Source organism: Protopterus annectens, chromosome 3.part0 (genome assembly GCF_019279795.1).
Source record: "Protopterus annectens isolate FY-2018-M chromosome 3.part0, PAN1.0, whole genome shotgun sequence".
Classification (NCBI taxonomy): Eukaryota; Metazoa; Chordata; order Ceratodontiformes; family Protopteridae; genus Protopterus; species Protopterus annectens.
The window spans coordinates 1813398010-1813420728 of NC_056731.1; the positions used below are offsets into that span (position 1 = coordinate 1813398010).

The window sequence follows — 22719 nt, forward strand, 5'->3', positions numbered from 1 at the left end:
ACTGTTTTATGTTGATCAGCTTCAGTTGAGTTGAGACTGTAGTCTTTTTTATATTTCTGTTGTCAGTTTATTTTTGTTTAAGAACGAGTAAGTCACTTAGTTCTTAGTTGCTCATAAACATGTCCATCAATGGGGCACATTCTTTTTTATCAACGCTGTCATCTGATAAAGAACCATTATATATGGTAGGCATGAGAAACCACTCATGAAAAGTGGTCAGATACTGGCAAATGAATGTCTTATTTTTATGAAGGAAGAGAGAAACCACTCATGAAAAGTGGTCAGATACTGGCAAATGAATGTCTTATTTTTATGAAGGAAGAGTCCTCCATAAATACATATTGTCCTCTAAGAGTTTACTGTTGTGCCAGGAAAGGGGGAAGCTTGTCTGTTTCTCATAATTTGAGGTTTTCTGGCAAATCAGGGAGTACTGACGTCACTAAATAGCAATGCAAGCAAAACTATCCCTATTTTTTTGGCCATTGTATCCACATTATTTTAGGCTCTGTCCAGATTTTTTACACTAAGAGGTTGAGAGGTATACATACCTCTCAACTGTCCAGATTTTTGCCTTATATTTTTGGCCTAATCCTCATAAAAGTTATGGTTTTCTGGCAAATCACGGGGGATTGAAATAAGTAAATGCCAAACATTTGAGTTTCAGCCCTCATTTCCTTCAGAAAATGAATGCTAAGACAGATGCTGTTATTCTAGCAACTTTCTATGTCTAAGAACAATATTTATAATCTGTCCCTGTTTGGGTGGCCTTTGACCCCCCCCCCCGATATTTTAGGCTTCGTTCAGATTTCTTGTGCTAAGAGGTTGAGCGGTATGGAGGCATGGTATGTAATGTCCTAGTTGCTGATTTATTTGTTGCATTTTAAGAGGGTATAGGGGTTTTGCATTCCTTAGGGTGCCATCCTTTGTTTAAGATGCCGAGTACTATGAACTTGTATGTTTCTACCATTTTTTCTTTAATGCAACGTAGGCAATTAATTCTTCAAGGGCAGCAAGCACTAAATTTGTAGATGGAACAGTGAAATGTAAAGTTCTTTGTCAGTAATAGCATCTTCATTAGTTACAAATCTCTCTAATGTAGAATTATTCAGATGATGTTTACTTCTACAGAGATTGTGCTTATTGACTGATACTGTTCGAGGGGCCTTTTATGGTTAAAATGTTCTGAAATGGGCAGGTTTGTCATTATTGGGTCATACATTTTGTTTCATTACTTACTGGAAACATGTTCCAAACTACACATTTAACACACTGTAAGAAGTGTAAATGTTTTCAGTGTGCAACTAGCTGTTTTTTGTTTATCAAAATGCACAATGTGTTGTAAAATCTGAAAGCAGTGTTAATAGCATAATTGCCTTTAGTGCAGAAGCCTGTGGATTCCACTCCCACACCATGTAGATGAAGTGCTGATGTGCAGTGCCCATATTATTGTGGTTTATTTGATGCATTATAAGGGGGATAGGGGTTCTGTACTCCTGAGTATGGCCTTTTGTATGAGATACCTAGTGATTGTGAACTTGTTAGTCACTTCCTATTGCAATATTACCAACTTAACAAATTTTTATTGTAATATAGGCAATTAATTTTTTCAAGGGCAGCCAGCACTGAATTTGTAGATAACATTGATATGTAAAGTTGTTTGCCAATAGTAACCTCTTCATTAGTTACAGATTTCTTTAATGTGGAATTCAGAGGATTTTACTTCTGCAGAGATTGTGCGTGTGCAGTAATATTGGTGGATTAGATAAAAAAAGGCAGGTGGGTTCGGATAAGGTGCTTCCAAAGAAGAATACAGATTCACGTAGAAACAACAATAGAAGCACTCCATGGCTGACACAACAAAGTGATTTATTGAATAAACAAAATAAAATATTGGTGGATTGTAATGACAGAAGTCTTCAGTGGCCTTTTATTGTTGAAATTTTTTGAAATGGGTAGTGTCTGGTTCATAAATTTTGTCTCGTTGCTTAAAAGAATGTTTATACTACAAATTTAAAACATATTCTAACAAGTGGTGCTGTATTATACAAGGAATATAATTCAATACAATCAGGAAAGTGAATTAAAGAATAAATACATGTATGCATGTCCTTAAATGTGCAAGGAGTCTGTTTTGAAAACAGCCCAAAGGTAAACTTAATTCTCCAGCAACCAGATGCATTTCTATGAATGTGGGTTTTCATGCTGTTTCAATGAATATGAGTTTTGCCATTTCAATGAATGAGAGTTTCAAGGGCAGACAAGTTTACTGCTCATGCTAAGTCTGTTTTCATTGTGAGACTGTATTGTTTGTTTAGCAAGTGGCTATCTGTGTTTGTGCTATTTTGTTTCAATATCTGTAATCATTGTAGAAGCATATAATGGAACATATGCATGGTAACTGGTGAGATAACCAAATAATGGAACAGTGGAATGGCTGAGGAGGGGACAGGGGTTGCTGCAGGAGGGTCTACTCTGGGGTGGTGGTCTAGTACCCTTCCTAGAACCCTATTTGACCATGATCTGGCTCTTGTATTTAAAGTAGAAAATACATATGCAATGGTAGCTGCAGTATAACTACATAACAAGGTATCTTTTTCTTATGCATTTAAATAATTTAAGGAAATGACTGGAGTGGCCTTATTGGGGAATGACCCAGTGGGCGTGGCTCAAATAGGGGTGTTTCATGAGTGTGGTGTGGGTGGAGCTTAAGGGGCACCTGAGCACTACTTCGCCTAGGGCGCCATTTCGGCTAAGGCCGGCCCTGCATGTTATATGAAGCAGTTTGCATCAACCTTAAAGACCCTTTTATACCCAGTATTAGAATGTTTAAAAGAACTATTGTTGTCTATACAGCAATAATAATTGCATTTCTAACAGGGATGTGTAACTAATTACATTATATGTCCAATATCAGTAGAATCCTTCTGGTAACTAAGAAATGTTTGAAAAAAATGTTATGTTTTTTATGTAATACAAGGTGTTTCACTTCTTTTATTCTCGGATCAGCTGTTAAAATACCTCAATGCCTCTGAAGGAGGATTTAAACCTGAATTATCCAACCTTAAGGATAGGTTGATGATGAGGAGGTGTAAAGAGACAAAAACTGATGATGTACTTGATGAGGTACCAATGCTGAGGAACGATGTGGCACAACCATACTTTACAAAACAAAATACATCTGCTAAGACCAGAAATACTGGTTTTATTACAGTAAGAAAGGGACAGTGCTACCCTATAGTATACCAGTGACATAAGAGAGATTACAGACGTTATAAAGAAGCACTGGGGTACTTTAACATCTGATCAGCAAATAAAAGAAGTGGAAGGGGAGCACCTTGTTTTACATACAAAAATAAGAAATATTTGAAAAGAATGTTATGTTATCCAAAGGATTCTACTGATATCGGACATATAATATAAATAATGTTACACGTCTCTGTTTGAAATGCAGTTATTGTTGCTATATAGACAGCAGTGGTTCTTTTAAACATCCTGATACTGGGTGTTATGAATTTGGTTTTAAAGTTGATGCAAACTGCTTCAAATAACATGTAGTTTAATAAAAACAAACACACACATCAAAAAGTGGAAAAAAATAAACTAAAAAGAATATAAAACCACTTGGCACAACAGCAGGATAAACCAATTAATTAAAAAGTATGTGCATTTGTCCAAAAACAAACTGACTTCCTCAGAACAATGTAATGAAATGAAGAAATAATCTTAAATATATATATCCAAACCACCAATCAGAACATGAATTTCATCACGATTAAAATCAATTAAATCTAATTAAATGCATCAAACAAAAAACAACACATTTCAAAAACATTACTAAAATGTATAACAATAATCAACTTATTAAACATTTATCTCTCTCTTTTTGTTCCAGAGAAAGCATTTAATATTAATAAGATAATTTAATCCAGGAGTTTTGTCAGCCCCCAACCTTAGCTGCCATAAGGTTTCTCTTTGTTCTATTTTATTTTTGTAGTTCCCACACATTAGATCTTCAAAAATGGGTTCAAGAAAGGAAAAAAAGAAATTTCTTAAACTTTACATTCTATAGAGTGTTTAAATAAAGATTTTTTGGGTCTTTTTTTTCCTAATAGCATATATATGCTCTCTTATCCTGTCTTTTGACTTTCTACTCGTCATCCCTACATAGAAGGCATTACAACCTGAACATACACAAATGTATACTAACCCAATACAATTACAATTAAAAATTCCTGGTACTAGTAAGGTGTGACTAATATGATCCAAATTAGTAAAAGGCCATTCCAAAATATAACCCAATACAATTACAATTAAAAATTCCTGGTACTAGTAAGGTGTGACTAATATGATCCAAATTAGTAAAAGGCCATTCCAAAATATACCTGCACAAAGTACAATTCGTACATGTATACATCCATTTAGCTGACCCTGAAAAAATTTATGGTAGAAGTATCAATGGCAGAATGCTTCTGTAACAATGTTTTAATACTAACGTTGTTTCTGTATACAAAACAAGGGATAATACCTACATTAAATAGCTCCAAATTAACTTCTAATATGCTCCAATTATCTGTATTAATTTTCCTAATATCTAAACTATCAAGTGTAATATGTAATCTACAGACTAAGCTCTTCTCATTACACTTACCTGCATATGATGAAATAAGATATTTAAATGAACTAAGAAGATTTTAATACAGGAGTAAATGCACTAGTCCTTTTTAAAGAGATCTCTTTAGCAGTGGTTACTAACAAATCTAAACTGTAGCGCTTTTCTAAAAATAATGATGTAATAAACTTTATTTCATTTTCAAAAACTGTATCACACGTGCTCATCCTTGAGGCTCTTATAAATTGTCCTCTAGGTATATTATTTTTCATGAACCTTGGATGATTACTTAGTGCAGATAATTGCTGGAAAAAAGTACTTTTCCTGTACACTTTACTATCAAAATCATAAATTACCTCATTCCAACATAAATTAACATCTAAAACGTTCACTCTTGTCCCCTTGTCATCTATAACAAACTTCAAAAACCAGGAATCAGCATTCATCTGTTCAACCAACTTCAAACAATCTTCTGTAGTCCCTTCTACAACCAAACATGTCGTCAACAAACCTGTCATAATAAACAACCTTATATTTAACTTTATATTATAAAGTTTTTAAGAAATTTCTTTTTTCCGTTCCTGAGCCCGTTTTTAAAGATTTAAGGGGTAGGAACTACAAAAAATAAAATAGAACAAAAGAGAAACCTTATGGCAGCTAAGATTGGCGGCTGACAAAACTCCTGGATTAAATTATCTTATTAATATTGTCACTATTAAATGTTTTCTAGGGAACAAAAGGAGAAGGATAAATGTCTGTTTCTGAAATGTACTTTTTTTTATTTTATGACATTTTTAATTAGATTTAATAGTTTTTAATCGTGTGATGAAATGTCATGTTCTGGTTGGTGGTTTGGATATAGAAATTATATATATATATATATATATATATATATATATATATATATATATATATATACACACACACACACACACACACACACACACACACACACACACACACACACACACACACACACACACACACACACACTTTCTTCTTTTCATTACATTGTTCTGAGGAAGTCCATTTCTTTTTGGATGAAACCAAATACGTTTTAATTAACTGGTTCATCCTGCAGCTGTGCCAGCTGGTTTTATAGTCTTTTTTAACATGTAGTTTATTTGGCACGCTGCTTACAGTGTCGTTCCTTCTAAGGTGGTAAGACCAACAGAGTGCTGAAAGATCAAATAAGGCAGCACATAAACATTCTGCTAATAATGCCCGCTCACTAACAAGCAGCATGTGTCTAAGTTTCTAGTTATCAATACAAATAAACCTAGTGCACATGAGAGAGATATAATGAATATTACTGAAATGGCAGAGGTTAGGTGGATTATTAGGTTGCGCTAAAAGCTTAAAATGAAAATGCCTCTTTGAAACCAATTTAAAAAAGATGAAGTTTAAGGAGTTGATAATTTTTGATTATTTTTATTTATTTCTCTTGTTCTTATGTTTAATTTTATACAGTTTTGGTCAACTGATACATGTTACAGGAACTGATGCAATGTTAGATTTATTTGTTGCTGCATGCCTAGTGGTTCACAAAGGTTTGAATTGTGATACAAGTACGTTAATACATTGGGCATGATGTTTTTACTGGTCTGATGAAGCTAAATGTGAAAGCGCTTAGCAATTTTTATCATATCCAACATTTACGGACTTGTTTATTTAAATTTAACGCTTTATGGTTCCTTTGATGGTGTCACTTTTTGCCCTACGCAAGGAGTGTTTGGGTGATGTTCGGTGTACCTTTAAAGCAACAGGAGTCTTTGGTAGACTGGCCGGATGTTGGGCTTCCACAGCAGCGAAACCCGAAACCCATATGTTAAGAGTAAAGCAGCAGTGAATGTAAAAACATCCACTTTTAAGGTAATACATCCACAGTGTTATTATAGGTTCATAGGTTTATACTAGACTATCTGCCCTAAGGCATTTATAAGCCTAGCCCAAATTTTTGTGGCTTACGCCACCCCTTATATGAAAAAATACTGTGCCCATTAGTTTGTTGTGCCTCTGTCCAGCAGTGACACAGAGATGATTCCCGGGATAAACCTACGATCTCCCATCCACAGGTCAAGATTTCTCTTGAACAGAGCCAGCGAGGTGCTCTGCCTCACATGGATCGGGATTTTATTCCACAGCATAGGGAGTCTCTGAGTGATAAATCTATGCCTCCAGCACGTCCTATTTATATCCGTGCTAAGGTTTAAGTCGCTTGCTCTAGTGGTTTTGGTGGATTTGGATTTTTTGAGGTGGAGCATGTCCATTAATTCCGGGTTGGACATGGCCTTGTATGTCAGGCACATGTCACCTCTGAGCAGACGGTATGCAACTGAATAGAGCTGGAGTTTCTTCAATCTGGCAGCATATGACAGATTTTGGAGTCCCTTTATCCTTTTGGTGAGGAACTTTTGGGGTCTCTCCAATTGCTGCAGATGTCGGGTGAGATACATCCCGAATGGGGCATTGTACTCGATCATTGGTCTGATAAGTGAAGAGTACAGGGGAACAATGACCTCACTAGATCTGGATGTGAATCCCTTCATGATCAGGTGGGCAATGTAGAAGGTCTTTCTAACCACTTTAGCAACGTGAGTGTCAAAAGAAAGGCCACTGTCAACCTTGGTCCCCAGGTCCCTGATAACCTCTTCTGTGCTTAGTGGATTGCCACCTATATGGTAGCTTGGGGTTACCTTGTTTTTCCCGAAGGGTATGACTATACATTTTTTGGCGTTTAACTTCAGGCCATGGCTCTGGCACCAGCTATCTGTTTCCGTGAGTCCCTTCTGAAGGATATCCGTGTCCGATGCACTTTCCACTATGGCGCCCAGTTTGCAGTCGCCTGCAAACTTTGTCAGCCAAAGTCCTCCCATTTTGGCCTGTACTTCTGAGAAGTAGATGCCGAACAATAGGGGCCAAGGACCGAGCCCTGTGGGACACCACTTGTGACCGGCTTGGAGTCTGACATAGCGCCAGCAACTCTAACCCTGTGGGTTCTGTCCTTAAGCCAGTTTGCAACCCATCTTGTGACATATGGGTTTACATTTAAGCTGGTAAGTTTTTCTACAATACCCGAGTGGGGTATTGTGTCAAGGCCTTTGCAAGGTCAAGGTAGGCTGTATGGACTGCCTTTCCCTCATCAATGGCCTTGGTGACTGTTTCGAAGAAGTCGACCAAGTTCAAAAGGCATGATCTGCCCTTGACGAAGCCAAACTGGGTCGGGTCCAATGTCTGCAAGTCCCCTATATCTTTGTTTATGAGCCCCATTATGATCCTCTCCATAGCTTTGCAGACTAGACTTGTTAAGCTTATGGGGCGGTAATTACCAGGGTCCGTAGAGGCACCGCCTTTGTGGAGTGGGACCACAGTTGCCGTACGCCACTCCTTGGGCACGTATCCTGTGGTAAGGCTGAGATTAAACAGCTGCCTTATGTGCGGGTTTAATTCCTCATTTAGCTCGTGTAGCACACAGCCGGGGACACCATCCGGTCCCATTGATGCTGTGTTTTTAGCTTTAGAGAGAGCAGCTTTCACCTGCGCATTTGAGATGTCTGGGAGGCTACACTCTGCTGGGATAGTTATCTCTCCTTTAGGGGGGGTGAGGGGGGTGAAGTTTGCACTGAACTTGTCTGCCAGTATGTTGGCAATGTCTGTGAGTTCAGTGATTTTTGTATCATTTTGGACTAATTCTGAGCATATCTGGGAGTTTCCACCCAGGTTCCTAACATAGCTGAAAAAGGCCTTATGATTGTCCTTTGAATCCATGGCAATTTTTCTCTCACAATTGGCCTTAGTTGATTTTATGAGTGCTCGTATTTTTTTACTAATAATGATCAGGGGTGACTTCCCTTTTATGGATTTTGTTCTGTCATGTAATAGCTTTCTCCTCTTATTGTAAAGTTTGTTAATGGCTGGGGTCCACCAGACTGGGCGTTTGCCCTTTGTGGAAAGAGTCTTGGTTTTATTTGGGATTGCCTGATCCATGCAGTCCTGCAGGTGTTCATAGAAGGCATTTGTAAGGGCTTCTGCAGCTTGGGTTGTGGTTTCCACTGGCTCAGGGGCCTTGAAGGATACCACACTATTTCTCTTCATAATTTAAACACAAAAATATAGTTAAACGTTTTTCATAAAGTATTAAAATTTACAATATGCATGATTCCACCACTGCTACAATTGCCAACATTTTGCTCGTTGTACTTCCAGCTCAGTCACAGCTCTCAGTTGTTCCTGATTTTCACCGTCAACCTTGTCTTTGCCTCAGAAACGCCTATGCAGCTCGATTGAAGAAACTCCAGTTGTACTCAGTTGCATACCGCCTACTCGGAGGTGATCTCTGCCTGACATACAAGGCCATGTCCAACCCAGAATTGATGGACATGCTCCACCTAAAGAAAACCTTATCCCCTCGAGCCACAAACTCTAGTGATCTAAACCTTACCACAACAATAAATAGTACATGCTGGAGGGATAGATTCCTGTCCCAGAGACTTCCCATGCTTTGGAACAAGATCCCAATTTACATTAGGCAGAGCTCCTCCCTAACACTCTTTCAAAAGAAACCTTGACGAGTGGATGGGAAACAGAAAGTTTACCTCTGGGATCACTTCAGTGGCTCTGCTGGACAGAGACACAGGGAACTAATCTAAGGGGACAGCAAAAGCTAACACATTCTGGCTAGGCAATAAATGCCTTGGGCAGATAGCCTAGTACCCACCTATGAACAAAATGTTTGCTTGTTTAACAACATTGAAGATAACCACCACCAAACTTATGCTTTTAACTTCCTCGCTCTACGACCTCATCACCATTCTCTTCAAATAAGACGCTTCTTCATTACCTACAACTAACTTCTAGTTAAATTTGTGTGCGTGTTCAACATGTACATTTTTACCATAATTTTACTTTATTATACTTTTCATTAGAATTCTTGGTTAGCTTTTATTTTTTCCTGAATTGCCATTATTTTGATCAAGTGAGTGGACTCAACCTCAAACAGGTCTTGAGCTGCTTGAGTGCAAGATCCCTGGCTTAAAGTCTGATTAAATTTTACTTTTTTTTTTTAAACAAGAAACAACTTTACTAAATTATCATGTATGACATAAGCAAGGTTATATTTATATAAATGAAAATAAACCATAGTGGCACAATCTCAGTTGCAAACATTATACAGTCCAAACTGTGCCAACACAACTGTAGCTGCAAACATTATACATCACTTTTAACATACCCAGTCATCGTCAGTCAGCCATTACATAGCTCATTCAAATCCTGCCTTCTTTTAAACCTTATTCCTCCTTTGCATGTACTGATCCCACATTTCCCATTTTTTCCTATGTAATTTGCTCATACCCTTTTCTAAAGATCCCAGTTCCAGTTGTTGTATCTCTGTTACTATCTTCACTACTTCTAGTAAAGTTGGTTTAGACTTTAATTTCCATTTTCTAGAAATTGCCTTTTTGGCAGCCATCATAATTAGACTCTGTAAGGCCTATGTCAAGGCATTTCCAATTCTGTATCATATCTCAAAAAAATCATTTCCCTAGTTATTTCAATTTGCTCACCCAGGATCTCCAACAGAGCAATCTGTATGGAATTTGTAAACACTGCCAACTCAATACACTCCCAGAAAATATTTTCCCAGTTGCCTCTTTCTTCCCCATCACACCTCCAACATTTACTGTCTACCTGAGGAAAGACTCTTTGACGCCTGCTTGGGGTATAAAAATACCTGTGTAAACATTTCCAGGCAAAGATACTAAACAGTCTAGATTTTGTTGCATATTTAGGAGACATACATATATCGCCCCATTGTTTCTTTGCGAATTGCTTAATTGATTCTTATAGTTATCGTTATCATGCAATATTTTATATACTCTAGTAATTATTCCTTTCTTAATGACAACTTCTGTTCTAGAGTCTACTAAACCTCTACCAGTGCTGGTATTTCACTTAGGATCCCCCTATTTCTTTCTCTTTGCCTATACTCTGATATCAATCCTTGATATGAAAGGCAATCTCTAGTCTGCCGTCCAAATCGGTTCCTGGCATCTTCCCATTCTTTTACCTTTCCCTCTCTAGTTATTTGCTCCCAATACCTTGGTTCCTTTGCCAGTTTCCTCAAGATTAAATTTGATTACTACTCTCTCAAACAAACTCATCATACTCCTATTCATTTAAATGGATTTAGCATGTATAGTAGTCCCTACTGTCATGTATTAAATTAATACTTTACATTTTATGTAAGCACAACTCTAAATTACTGTGGTTACAAACAATTATAGTTCATTCTGTTGGAAAAAAAACTATGCTAACAAATGGGCTACATTTGAAATATGTTTATTTTGGATCTCATATTACTCTACTCAAAGATAAAAAAAACTGTACCATGTTTCAGTATCAGGGCAAATAATTAATTTTAGTCAAATCAACTTTCTAAATAAGAGAACCAATACATATGAACCTACCTTGATTTAGGACTACTTTCCCCAGAGAGAAGAACACAACCACCGAGAATGGCCTAAAAAGAGTTCAGTTATTTGCTGATGCTACAACTTTTTAGCATGCTACCTCTCCTGTTACACCCACCTCCTTTCACTTCACTCCTATTCCAAACATAAATCCCAAAACAGATGGTACTTTATTTTATTTTTGTTATACAAGTTAATATGCAAGTCACATAATGTAACAGTCAGCATAGTGCATAAATGGGATAGTGCCCCTTAACCTCTGCACCCACCCCTTCGTAAAAAGCTCACGCGAGTGTGAAAGCTATTTTCTTACTTTTTAAAGGCTTGCTTTGGTGCAGAAATGTTCTTTTTAATTCCCAAATACTTCTTTTGAATATACATTGGGTTGACATTGTGAAAAACCTATAGTACACTTAATACCAAAGAAGGCCCATTCACATATTCCTGATCTATACCTATGTGGGCTATGACCGCCGAATTCTTTTTACTCTGAACAAAATAAAAAAAAAATAATATCTCCACTACGATTATGAAGTTCAGCGCTATAACATTTGGTTCTCCGTAGTTGAGAAATATGCCCCCAGCTACACTTACTTTTCTGGCACGCGGTTTGTATTCAGCCCCAAATAAATATTATCTCACTCACTGCCTTTGTTTTAAAGGAAAGCTGTAAATACTGCCTTTAGGTTTCATTTTCTCGATTCTAGTGGGATTCTACTAATTAAGCCAAAACAGCCTAATATCACAACTAAGCAAATTCTGCAATTTATTGTACCACAGACGTTACATGTTCTTTATTATTATTTACTATTACAATTAAATCATTATACTACACTAGCTGCTGTAGCACTCCCCACCCAACAACGTTAGAAAGAAATTGCATACCTATTTCGCGACCAAACCCTTTTTAATCCAGGACTGCCAAGAAATAAGGTCTACATATAACAGCTAAGTTACCTGGACGTGTAAGCACAGGTCCCCCCTCAATTTAAACCAGGTCCAGTCTTAACTGTAAAGATAGTTCAAAAGACCAGCAGCGCACCATTTACAAACTGCAACGAAAACTATGCTTCTTTAAATTAATAAAGCAGAGACACTAACACAGCAACCTTACAGTCAGATTTTGAAGGCTTACGAACTGCTGTGACTATAAAAATATATTGGAGTGTGATCGATACTGTTTACAAACTGCAGCCTCTTACAGTGCGGCGGTCAGATTTGTGGGACGGCACATGTGTACAGTCTAATCACTTCCGCTAACACATTTTGTGTCCCTCCCACTTCTTTTTCTGCTTGCTGCAACTTTTGAATCGTAAAATGTGGTTATATAGGACTGACACAGCGTTTGAATCCTAAATAGTACAATCGTTGGTAAAGTCTGCATGTAGACATATCACAGAGAATGACGTGGACCCTGGGAAAACTTGACAGTTGCCTTTAGAAAAAGGAGCGTTTTATGAATCCTGAGTAATGTTGAAGTCTGAAGTCGCCACTTCCTTGGGTATACGTTCCAAGAATTATAAAGGTGAATATTAAGTATTAGATAATATTTAATTCAGGATTCTCTGTGTACTATTATGTATGTATTTAACTGATAGTGTGGGGAGGGGGGCTGTTCACGTAATATCTCTGGCAGATACTACTGGCATTACTTTTCTGTAGCTTTATTTGATTAGTTCCGCCCCCCAGAATATTTAGCTAGTTACTAAGATCCTCCCACCATACTTCTCAACTGTCCAGCTTTTTGCCTCCTGTTATTATTGGTGTGGAGCCCACAGGTGAGAAAACATAACTGTCAACCAAACGCTGCTGTATATGCCTGCAGAGTTCCTTTATGAATTCACTTTCACATTTTCACACTTGACCATACCTCTCAACTGTCCGTGATTTTTTTTTTGTACTGAAATTTTAGCCCTGTTCCTCTTAATCCCTCCTGAAATTGGTGACGTTTGGCTAAGATGTAGTGAATTACACTTAATAAATAATGGCAATAGTTGAAGACTTATTAATTCACATTCTCTTGTTCTATGTCTCAAGTTAATAGCAATAATATTTTGTGTCCCTGATTAGGTGAGAGCTGTGTTTACACATGGGTTGAAATTATTAAATTATTCTGTCATCATTTACTTTCTCATCCAGGATAGTCTTGGTATTTTTGTAATTTTCAGTATTAACGATGTCGTCAGTTGTATGCAATCATAGCCAGCACAGTTTACTCGTTTAACCCTACCATTCTCGTGTAGAATATGTTTGATTTAAGTATGGATTTATATTGTAGCACAGCTGTTCGCTTAATAAAACGCATTCTACCCTATGCAAACATTATTTTGCCAGGATAGTAATAATAACGTTCCTCTAACAAATTCTCGCCTCTCCCAGTTGCTGCATTTTTAGTAAGAATGTGAATCGGGTCCCACTCTGAATTTTGAAAAATCCCAAGATCTTGTTAACGAAAAATCCCAAGATTGAACAAAAATTCCCAAGCTACTGAAAATACAAGAAAACGGTGAAAATGAGAACAAATTTACGTATATAGTATATTCACAAATATAGAGAAAACTATCCTACTTGTACATTTCTGTTTTTTTCCAGTAGGGTACACTGTGGGTACATTTCAAGCACTTTGCAAAAACCTTTTCAACACACACTTCTGTACCAGCACTTTGATTTACATGACATACAGTTTTAATACATTTGTAACACAAGCATCTTGTATGAATCATGTTGATATTCCCAAATACCATGTAATTATTTACACAATTCCAGCTAGCTATGCTGTTAGTACCTCCTTTGTCACATTTCTATATAAATCATGTTGATATTAACAAATGAAATATAATTATTTACAAAATTCTAGATAGCTGTGCTGGCAGTATCTCCATTCATCACAGACCCCATCAAATGTATTACTTCTAAGGAATAATGACCTATCACAGGACTCATTTTGCTGCCACTGCTATTCAATATATAGCACAAGAATGTATAACATTAAATGTAAGACTACAGGAGGCAGCAAGGAAGGCATGATGGTGTTACAGAAGGACTTAAAGAGACTCTTTGTAGTTAAAAGCATTACCACTGGGGTTTCATGCTGCCAAGCTCAGAGTGCTCTAGTCTGAACTAAATGCAATGAAGTTTTAGCAATGAGGTCTTTGTTTTGGACAGTAGGCCTAATTATACATACCATAAACCAAAGGGATTCTTGTGATCCCACAGGCTTATTAGGACATGGTTGTAGTGAGAACAATGGTTTACTATTGTTTGAATGGCAAAACATTTGCCATTCGAAACAACGAATAGTAAACCTGAAAACACACATTCCGACCTGCCACAATGTTGACCCAAATGATCAACACATTCGACTCGACATTGTGGCCAAAACCATCACGTAATAGCTGTATAGGAGCTGATGTAAATCAGACTCCTATATGACAAATCACATTTTTACACGGGGGCTGTGCCCTCCACACACCCCCTACTAATATATTCTAACTCCGAGATCGCACTGCAGTGGGGATGTGGATGAATTTCCAATCCCCACTGTACCGCGATCTCCATGCAGATAGTCGAATACACTTATGTGAATGCACTACAGCATTCGCATAAGTGTATTCGACTATCCCATCCATTAATGTTTTGTGCACAACATTCTGATTTTCGGCAGCAGTGCTGCCGACAGAATGTCGTTCGCACACACCATAGTAAATCAAGAACAACACAGATGCATAATTTTTTCACATTACAGAAAGATAACGGTTATGTTTAGCAAAACAGTATGAGAAGGAAGAGTTCCTAGATGAGGAAGATCAGTCTACTGGTGTACAAATCAGCTGGTACAATTTAATTTAGAAACTAGTATACACTTTTAACACCCTTAGAACCCATGTACCCAAACAGCAAATGCCCGGATACCTAGTTAAATTGGCATTTATTGATATTGCCAGACTGCCAGACATACTCATTGTAATCCATGATGACATATTTTTAACAAATAAGTTGTTTACATTTTAATGTGTTAGAAGTTAAACATAAAATCTCTGGCATATTTATCACAGATTATTATATATGCTATGTTGAATTGCTTTTATCCAGAATGTCTGGCTGTCTAAATGTTTTTTTTTTCCTGCTAAAGTCAGTCATTTCAATTTCAGAAGATTTTTTTTCTTCTTTTTTAAGTAGTGAAAATGTATACTGTGGTGGTAGTTAAGGGAGATTATATTCTGAAAACTGTTCAGCTGAGGCCAGGGGAGCACATCTCCAACAGCAACAACATAAAATCATTTAAACAGATAATGAAATAACATATACAAACACACAAAATTAAAATAAATATGTTGCATGTAATATACAAAAATAAAAAAAATAATAAAGTTACCTATGTCAGTGAAGGAAAAAAGTTATCAAACCGACAGAAGGGGATATAAAAGACTAAGTTTCTATGGATGAAATGAGTGTTTATGGTAGCAAATGGAGTAGTAGTGAATAACAGCAATTGTAGTGTAATATAATAAAAAGTGTGTCTTGTTTGTATTGTGTTTATGTAAAATAAAATTACTAATTTGGTAAGTAATTATGATATGCTACCAACCAGTTGTTAAAAGAACAGTAACAAATCCAAAATTCTTTCAGGTGTAGTTGTAGATGGGATTTGAATTGTAGTGATTTTTAGTGAGGCACAGTGTTAAAGAGGCATTTTATTCCAAAAGCTTGGCTACATGCAGAGAGTTGGCGTCATGTGATGATGTGACTTAGTCAGAGTTACTGGCCGAATCCGAAAGTCCAGTGACACTGTTAATAGTGCTGGATTGCTGCAACTGTTTGTGACGTGCAACATATCGAGCGTGACACCTTCCTTCACGTACGTCTTCAACAAGTGTTGTCGGAGGTGCACACGAATGACACTCGGCACCCTGCTACACAATGGCCTGCTTCACCAGAATTCTGTCCGCCACTGTCCGACATTTCATGGTGTTAGACTGTTTAGTTTTAATGAGATTAACTTGAGAAAAAATTCTCTCGACGCCCGCAGTGGAATGGGGCAAAGCCAGCAACGTACACATGAAGTCAAACAGTATTCCGAATCTGCGCCCATCGTTGCCATCCTTTACACTGCCGAGTTCTTTCCAGAAGTGAGGCGGATCACAATTAGTCAGATGACTGAGTGAATCTTTGGCATAATGAAGTGTTCGCCACTGTTCCTGAATAGTATCCAGCTCACATTCCGGCACAATATTAGGAAAATGTGCTGCTAGCTGTACGATAGATGGTCTGAAATAATTGGGATCTGTAGCAAGTCGGGTTCCCAGTGCTTCGACTGGATCCAACAGCTTCAGCTGAGGAAACATTGAACTTAAGGAAAATGGGAAACGTTTACGTATCTCAGTGCACAGCTCAATCAAAAATGATAATGCGTCCTTTCTAAACATCATCTCCTTGTCACGTAGAGGCTGTTTCACCAGCATCGACTCGCATCTACCACCGAGTTCGACATCAGCAATCGCCTTATGAACAGCCGTAGCACGAGGATCAATAGCTGAAAACTCACGTGACGTTATGATGTCACTGCGAACAAACATTCCCAGCAAACAACGATACTCGTCGCAGATAGTAGCAAACACTTTGTGTAATCTGAACTGTTGCGATTGAAACTCTAGATTCATGACATTTAATTTCTTCAGTACATAGCCGAGGAATAGCAGCATGTGCTTGGTGCCAGCAGTTCGCATGGTCTTGTAAATACTCCCTGCAAAATCCACTTTATCAGTTTGTGACTCTGACTGAAAGAAGAGCTCTAGCGCCTCCCACTGTTCAGTGATCCTCTCAACAACTTGGCCACACGACAACCATCGCGTCTGACATCATTTTAACACACGGTGCTTCTTCACAGCAACAACGTCCTGGATCAAATCTAACGCGTGACTACGCTTGCTGCTACGTGAAAAATAAAAACAGACATCCTTCACAAAAGATTCCAGCCAGGATGACGGGCTTTGACTGGCGTGATTTGCACAAAGTGTAGTCAAATGACAAATGCAGCCAACCACAACAACGTGGGGTACATCCGCCTTCAACAGAACCTGAAAATCATTATTTTGGCCCATCATGGTAGCGCAGTTGTCACTGGCAAAACCAATTATGTTCTCAAGTGGTATCTGATTAGAAATCATCAGTCCTTTGAAAGAGCTGTACAGTACAGCTGCTGTACCATCCTCGACTTCTATCAAATCAAAAAGTGTGTCAACAACTGTGCAACGCCTTGCGTCAAAAAATCGCACTACAACTGCAAGAATCTACGACACTGAAATGTCAGTGCTTTCGTCAAGTAGCACAGAAAATTTCTGGGACTTGCATCTGTTGACTACATTACAGCATTGCGAATATGCTAAACCATCCTGTAGCACATATGAAAGCTTTGTGGGTTTCAATGTAAGCTTCTGAGCAATCTGACTGTCCGGAAATGCAGTTTTCATGCACTTGACTAAGTGATCCATATGTGAAAAGGGAACATTATGCTCTGCCACGAATGCCGTTAAAACAGTTTCCGCTTTAGCAACCATACAGTCGATGGACGGTGTAGTCTGTTTCTGAAGAAAGTGGTTGATAGTAAACGTGCCTCGTTTTATATCGTTGTTTTTAACGTGCTTGGCAGACTCTGCATGCTTTGTAAGTGCAGATCGATTAACATTGGCTAAAGATGTGGAACAAACCGTACACCTTGCCCCATATTTATCGCCTGGATCTGGCTTAAGCCAATGTTTAAATTCTTCGATCTGAAGCCATTCATCATTAAATGGTTGTCTATACCACACTCATGATTTCTTATGCAGTGGCGTCGTACTACTCCCCTGTTCATCATTATCTGAATCAAATGATGCCAATGCCATTAAAAATTGACAATCAAAACTTAAACCGCAAACGATTAACGATGATTAATTCCGTATTGCACGCAAATCAATCAACAACACACAATACACAAACTGTCAGTCTGTCAGCACTCAGCACGAAACCGGAAACAGTCTGCAAGGACGTCTCCCATAAGAAAAGCTATCTAATCTATATAAGTAAGTAAAGAGAAATATGAACAGTAACTGCAGAAATGTGGTCAGTGTCAAAAAGTTAATAATAACTAATAACATTATACCATTTGTTTGACCGTTCTAGATTTACGTACTTACATGTCAAAATTTCACTCAGAATATTTTTTCCTTCACGGATCACGACAGTAAAAAAAATCCCAAGATTGCATGGCAAAATCCCCAAATCCCAAGTCAACTCCCAAATTCCCAAGAACTTGGGAAAAATCCCAAGCAGTGGGAGCATTATGCGATAGATCAACTTCTCCCAAGAAAAGCAGCTGGAAGTTAATGTGATAGGATGATTTAAATACCCATAATCCAACAGGGGTGTGTCACAGATAATGAAAGGTCCAGGCTGTTAAACATTCTGAATAATATTGCTAGTAATAATATGCTTAAATAGTTTTGTTGACTTGTAAAGTTTTAGTGATAGGATTGTCGCTATAATCTTGATCTTTTTTTCAATCCTAGCCCAAACCATTTTTTGTTCAACCGTTGGTTCAGTTCTATTTCTTCTTCTTGCTTCGTTATAGATTTTTGAAATCCTGTGCTTGCGTTATAAGTACAGGATGTAATTTGTGGTGAAATATTAAAAAAGGTGCACCCTGATTGGCCAGCCCAACCAGCGTTCCCATTATAAATCGGAGACTATACCAACTGGAAAAGATCTGGTCGCCTGGACTTTTTCCTGTTAGTATTTCTCTTCATTTTTTTTTTTAATAAAAAAGAAACCAAGAGAGGGCAGACGAGGGAGACAGCACAGACAAAAATAAAAGGATAATCAGGTAAGTACCTGATCATCCTTTTATTTTGTCTGTCTTGGCTCTCCCAAAAGGAAAATGTCTCCCGATTTTCATTTTTTACTTTTTTTTTTTTAATTTAGGGCAGGGCAGGGCATGGAGGGAGCCGGACACAGTAGAACCGGTCCCCAAGAGAGCGGACAAGTATCTTAAGTCCACCGAAAGACAAACCTTTTTGGAAAAAGGGTGTCCCTGTAGATGCTGTTGTGGTTGCCGTAGCCACTAAGAAAGAGCTGTGGAACAGAACTCTACGGTCCATCCCCCTAATAGAGAGTCGCTGGTGATTCACCATTTTAGGAAGTGCGTCTATGCCTCAGCTACCTTTGGACTGAGGACTACTAATTATATGGCACATTTCACACCGCTGCAAAGGGACTTTTGTCAGAAAGTTCCTCTTTCCTTTCAGAGTTGTTGCCTGCAGAGAGCATTAAGCTGGTGTCTCCAAAGCTTTCCACTCTCACTTCCCTTGTTAATGCCTCGATGAAGTTGATCTGGAATGTGGTCGAGGCCACCTCACGAGCGGCGGGCACAGGCATTGCTATTGGGCATCATGCCTGGCTTCTCCTTTGCAGGTAAGTTCAAGGCGTCCTTTACTAATGCCCCATTTGATGGATCTACTCTATTTGGTCCTTCAGTCAAGGAAGCATTGCCCCACAGTGAGCAGGAGGGAAAAAAAACTTGTCTACAGTTGGGATCAAGTTGTCTACTCACCAACATTCCTTCCCCAAGACTCAGAGGGGTAGTGGTGCTAAGATACTCCTCAGGAGTCCTCTTCTTCCAGCTGGGGAAGGGGATTTGATGGCAGACGCTGTCCCAGAGGCAGAGATGGTCCACAGAATCAGGACTTCCAAGAACCCTTCCCGGAGAAGCCTCCACAGAGCTCCTGAAGTGCTGCCCAACTGTCCTGCCCTGGAGGCAATCGGGAGCTGTATCTCCTTGCACCCCCTGGCTTGGGCTGCTATTGCCTCAGACCAGTGGGTGCTAAACTTGGTGTCTAGGGGATACTTTATACCCTTCGACCCCACCCCCCTCCAATCCAAAAGTCACTCCCGGACATCCCACCCTGCCAAAGGGAGTTAGCTCTTATAGAGGTTCAAGACCTCCTTTAAATAAAGCGCCATCCAGAAGGTCCCAGCAGGACAACAATGATCCGGTACTTACTCTCACTTCTTTTTAGTGCCCAAAAAGACAGGGGACCTGCATCCCATTCTGGACCTCAGCAAGTTGAATTTATCGGTCAAGAAGCCAAAGTTCTGGATGGTCAATGTTCAGTCCATTCTTCCGCTTCTGCACAAGGATTATTGGATGTGCTCAGTAGATCTCAAGGATGCATACTATCACATAAAAATAGACAGGTACTCCAGGAGAGTTCTGTGCTTCCGGCTGGGAGCCAATCGTTACCAGTTCAGAGCCCTGCCCTTTGGTCTTGCTTCAACCCCCTGGGTGTTTACCAAATGTATGGCAGTGGTAGCAGCCCACCTCTGAAACCGCTGCAGCCCGGGCCTTCCCATACCTGGACAATTGTAGGAGCTGTGGGAAACCAAAGCAGCTCCTCTCTCTAGCCACAGATTTCACTCCCAAGTCTGTTTCGCTATCTAGGCATTACTGTCGACCTTCCCAAGTCACACCTTGCTCAGTGTCAGAGGCTGGAATTCATAGGGGTTCTTCTGCACACGGTGTTGGAGACTGCAGCTGTTTCCCTGTGTAGGGTAGATGTGATCCAGGAGCTAGTTCTCCTTCTCCTAGAACGGGAAAGTGTCCCTGCTCACCTGATTTTTTCAAACCCTTGGTTGGATGGTGGCGGTATTCAGTTGGTTCCCCTCGCCAGGTACCACATGCGGGTGCTCCAGTGGACCCCTGCGGTACAGTGGTCAGCTCACCTTCACCCTATCTTGAGTCTGCAGGCATCACTTAGCATGGTGGCTCCGGTCCAAGGATTTTCTGCTAGGGAGACCCTTTTATCTTACACAACCCCAAGCCACGGTGACCACAGATGCCTCCCTGTTGGGATGGGGGGGGGGCATTTTCAGGGAAGGATGGCCGAAGGCACATAGTCCCCCATGGAGTCCCAAGTTACACATCAACATCCTAGAGATGAGCTGTCCTACTATTGTTGCAAACCTTGCAAGACTTTCTCTCTCTTGGGACTGTAGCAATTCAGACAAACAACATGGCAGCAGTCTAGTATATCAACAAGTGGTGGGGGGGACACACGATCATGCTCACATGATCATACCCACTGTGCAGAGAGGGCATGAGAGTGTGGGAATGGGCGATATCCTCCAGGCACTTTCTTCTTGCAACACATATCCCTGGCAAGTCCAGCGTGCTGGCAGACAAGCTCAGCAGGTCTGTCCTGAGCCCCCAAGAGCAGTCCCTGAACCAGTCAGTGACAAGCCAGATTTTCGTTTGATGAGGTCTTTTGTGCTGTGATCTTCTTGCATCCCCATCCAACCACAAATGCAGCAAATACTTTGCCCTGATCCTCTCCTCACTGGGGGAATTGCCCAGGGACGCTCTAATTCATGACTGGCTGACAGGACTCCTCTATGCCTCTCCTCCAAATCCCCTCATTCCCAAAGTTTTACAGAAAGCCAGTCGCCTGAAGGCTCTCCTTATCCTCATTGCCCCTTTCTGGCCTCATCAGACTGGTTCTCCCTTCTCTGGTCTTATCTGAAATATCCATCCTGGATATTAGATCCAGTCTGTGATCTCATCTCCCACCCATGGGGATTTCCTCCTCCCAAGCTGATATCCCTGAGGCTGACAGCATGGTACCTCCAGTTCCATGATTGTCAGTCAGGTTACAGTGCCTTCTCCAGTGAAGGACATTATTTTGGCATCTCAGAAACCTTCTACTAAAAAGGTTTATTCCAGTAAATAGTTCTCTCTTTGGGCTCGTCAGCAGGACATTGATCCTTTTTCTACTCCTGTTCCAGACATTCTGTCATTCCTTTCCTCTCTGTTCCAGCAAGGAGCAAACTTATCGATGATTAAGCTTCAGCTGGTGGCTACTTCTAATGGTCACCTAAGTGATATTCCCATGTTTTCTTCTAGGCTCTGCAAGGCCTTTCTTAAGGGAGTGTTCTTGCTCAGGCCTCCTTTCAAAGATCCGTCTCCTCCCTGAGATCTTACTTTGGTGCTGCAGTCCCTGACACAACCTCCCTTTGAACCTGTTGCTAAGTAGGATATTCAGTTTCTGTTTTGTAAAACTGCCTTTTTGGTGGCTATTACCTCTCCCAAGAGGGTTTCTGAATTGCAGGCTCTTTGCATAAAGCTTCCCTTCATGATTTTTCATAACGATAGGGTCTCCCTCAGTACCAGTCCTTCATTCATTCCTAAAGTAGCCTCAGAAACTAGCCTTAATCAGTCTGTTCTGCTTACCGTCTTTTTTCCCAACTTTTCGAACAAAGGAGAGCACCAACTACATTGTCTGTATGTACATAGGCAGTTATGTTTCTATTTGAAGAGGACTGAGGATTTTCGAAAATTATATCAGCTTTTCGTAGCCTTCTATCAGGCCAAGAAAGGCAGGGCCATTTCCAAAGTGTCAGTTCCATGTTGGATAGCTTCTTGTATGGCTCACATTTACGAAAACAATCAGAAGGATCTCCCCAACCTATTAAAGCTCATTCTACTAGATTGGTGGCTACCTGTTCGGCATTCTGGGCTAGGATTTCTTTGGATGACATTTGTGCCGCTGCCACTTGGTCAGACCCCCATATCTTTGTATCGCATTACGATTTGGATTTGGTATCTAGGGG

The 22719-nt window shown here is 39.5% G+C and overlaps 2 protein-coding genes across 9 annotated transcripts in view; one reads left to right on the top strand and one right to left on the bottom strand.

The window, feature by feature from the left end:
• Positions 1–12266, bottom strand: part of SNAP47 (synaptosome associated protein 47) — a 601169-nt gene extending 588903 nt beyond the window's left edge. The window contains exon 1 of one of the 3 annotated variants that reach the window (XM_044065857.1): positions 12037–12266. The gene's annotated coding sequence lies outside the window, so the exon portion shown is untranslated. Of the gene's footprint in view, positions 1–11076; positions 11924–11964 lie in introns of those variants that run through there. The other 2 variants (XM_044065858.1, XM_044065860.1) reach the window with 2 other exon arrangements.
• The window catches only part of JMJD4 (jumonji domain containing 4), a 381468-nt gene that overhangs the window by 1023 nt on the left and 357726 nt on the right, over positions 1–22719 (top strand). The window contains exon 1 of one of the 6 annotated variants that reach the window (XM_044065870.1): positions 12365–12604. The exons of 4 other annotated variants lie outside the window; for them this stretch is intronic. In XM_044065870.1, coding sequence (XP_043921805.1) covers positions 12550–12604 — 55 coding nt within the window. In that variant the 5' untranslated portion in view covers positions 12365–12549. Of the gene's footprint in view, positions 1–12364; positions 12605–22719 lie in introns of those variants that run through there. One more of the 6 variants, XM_044065865.1, reaches the window with a different exon arrangement.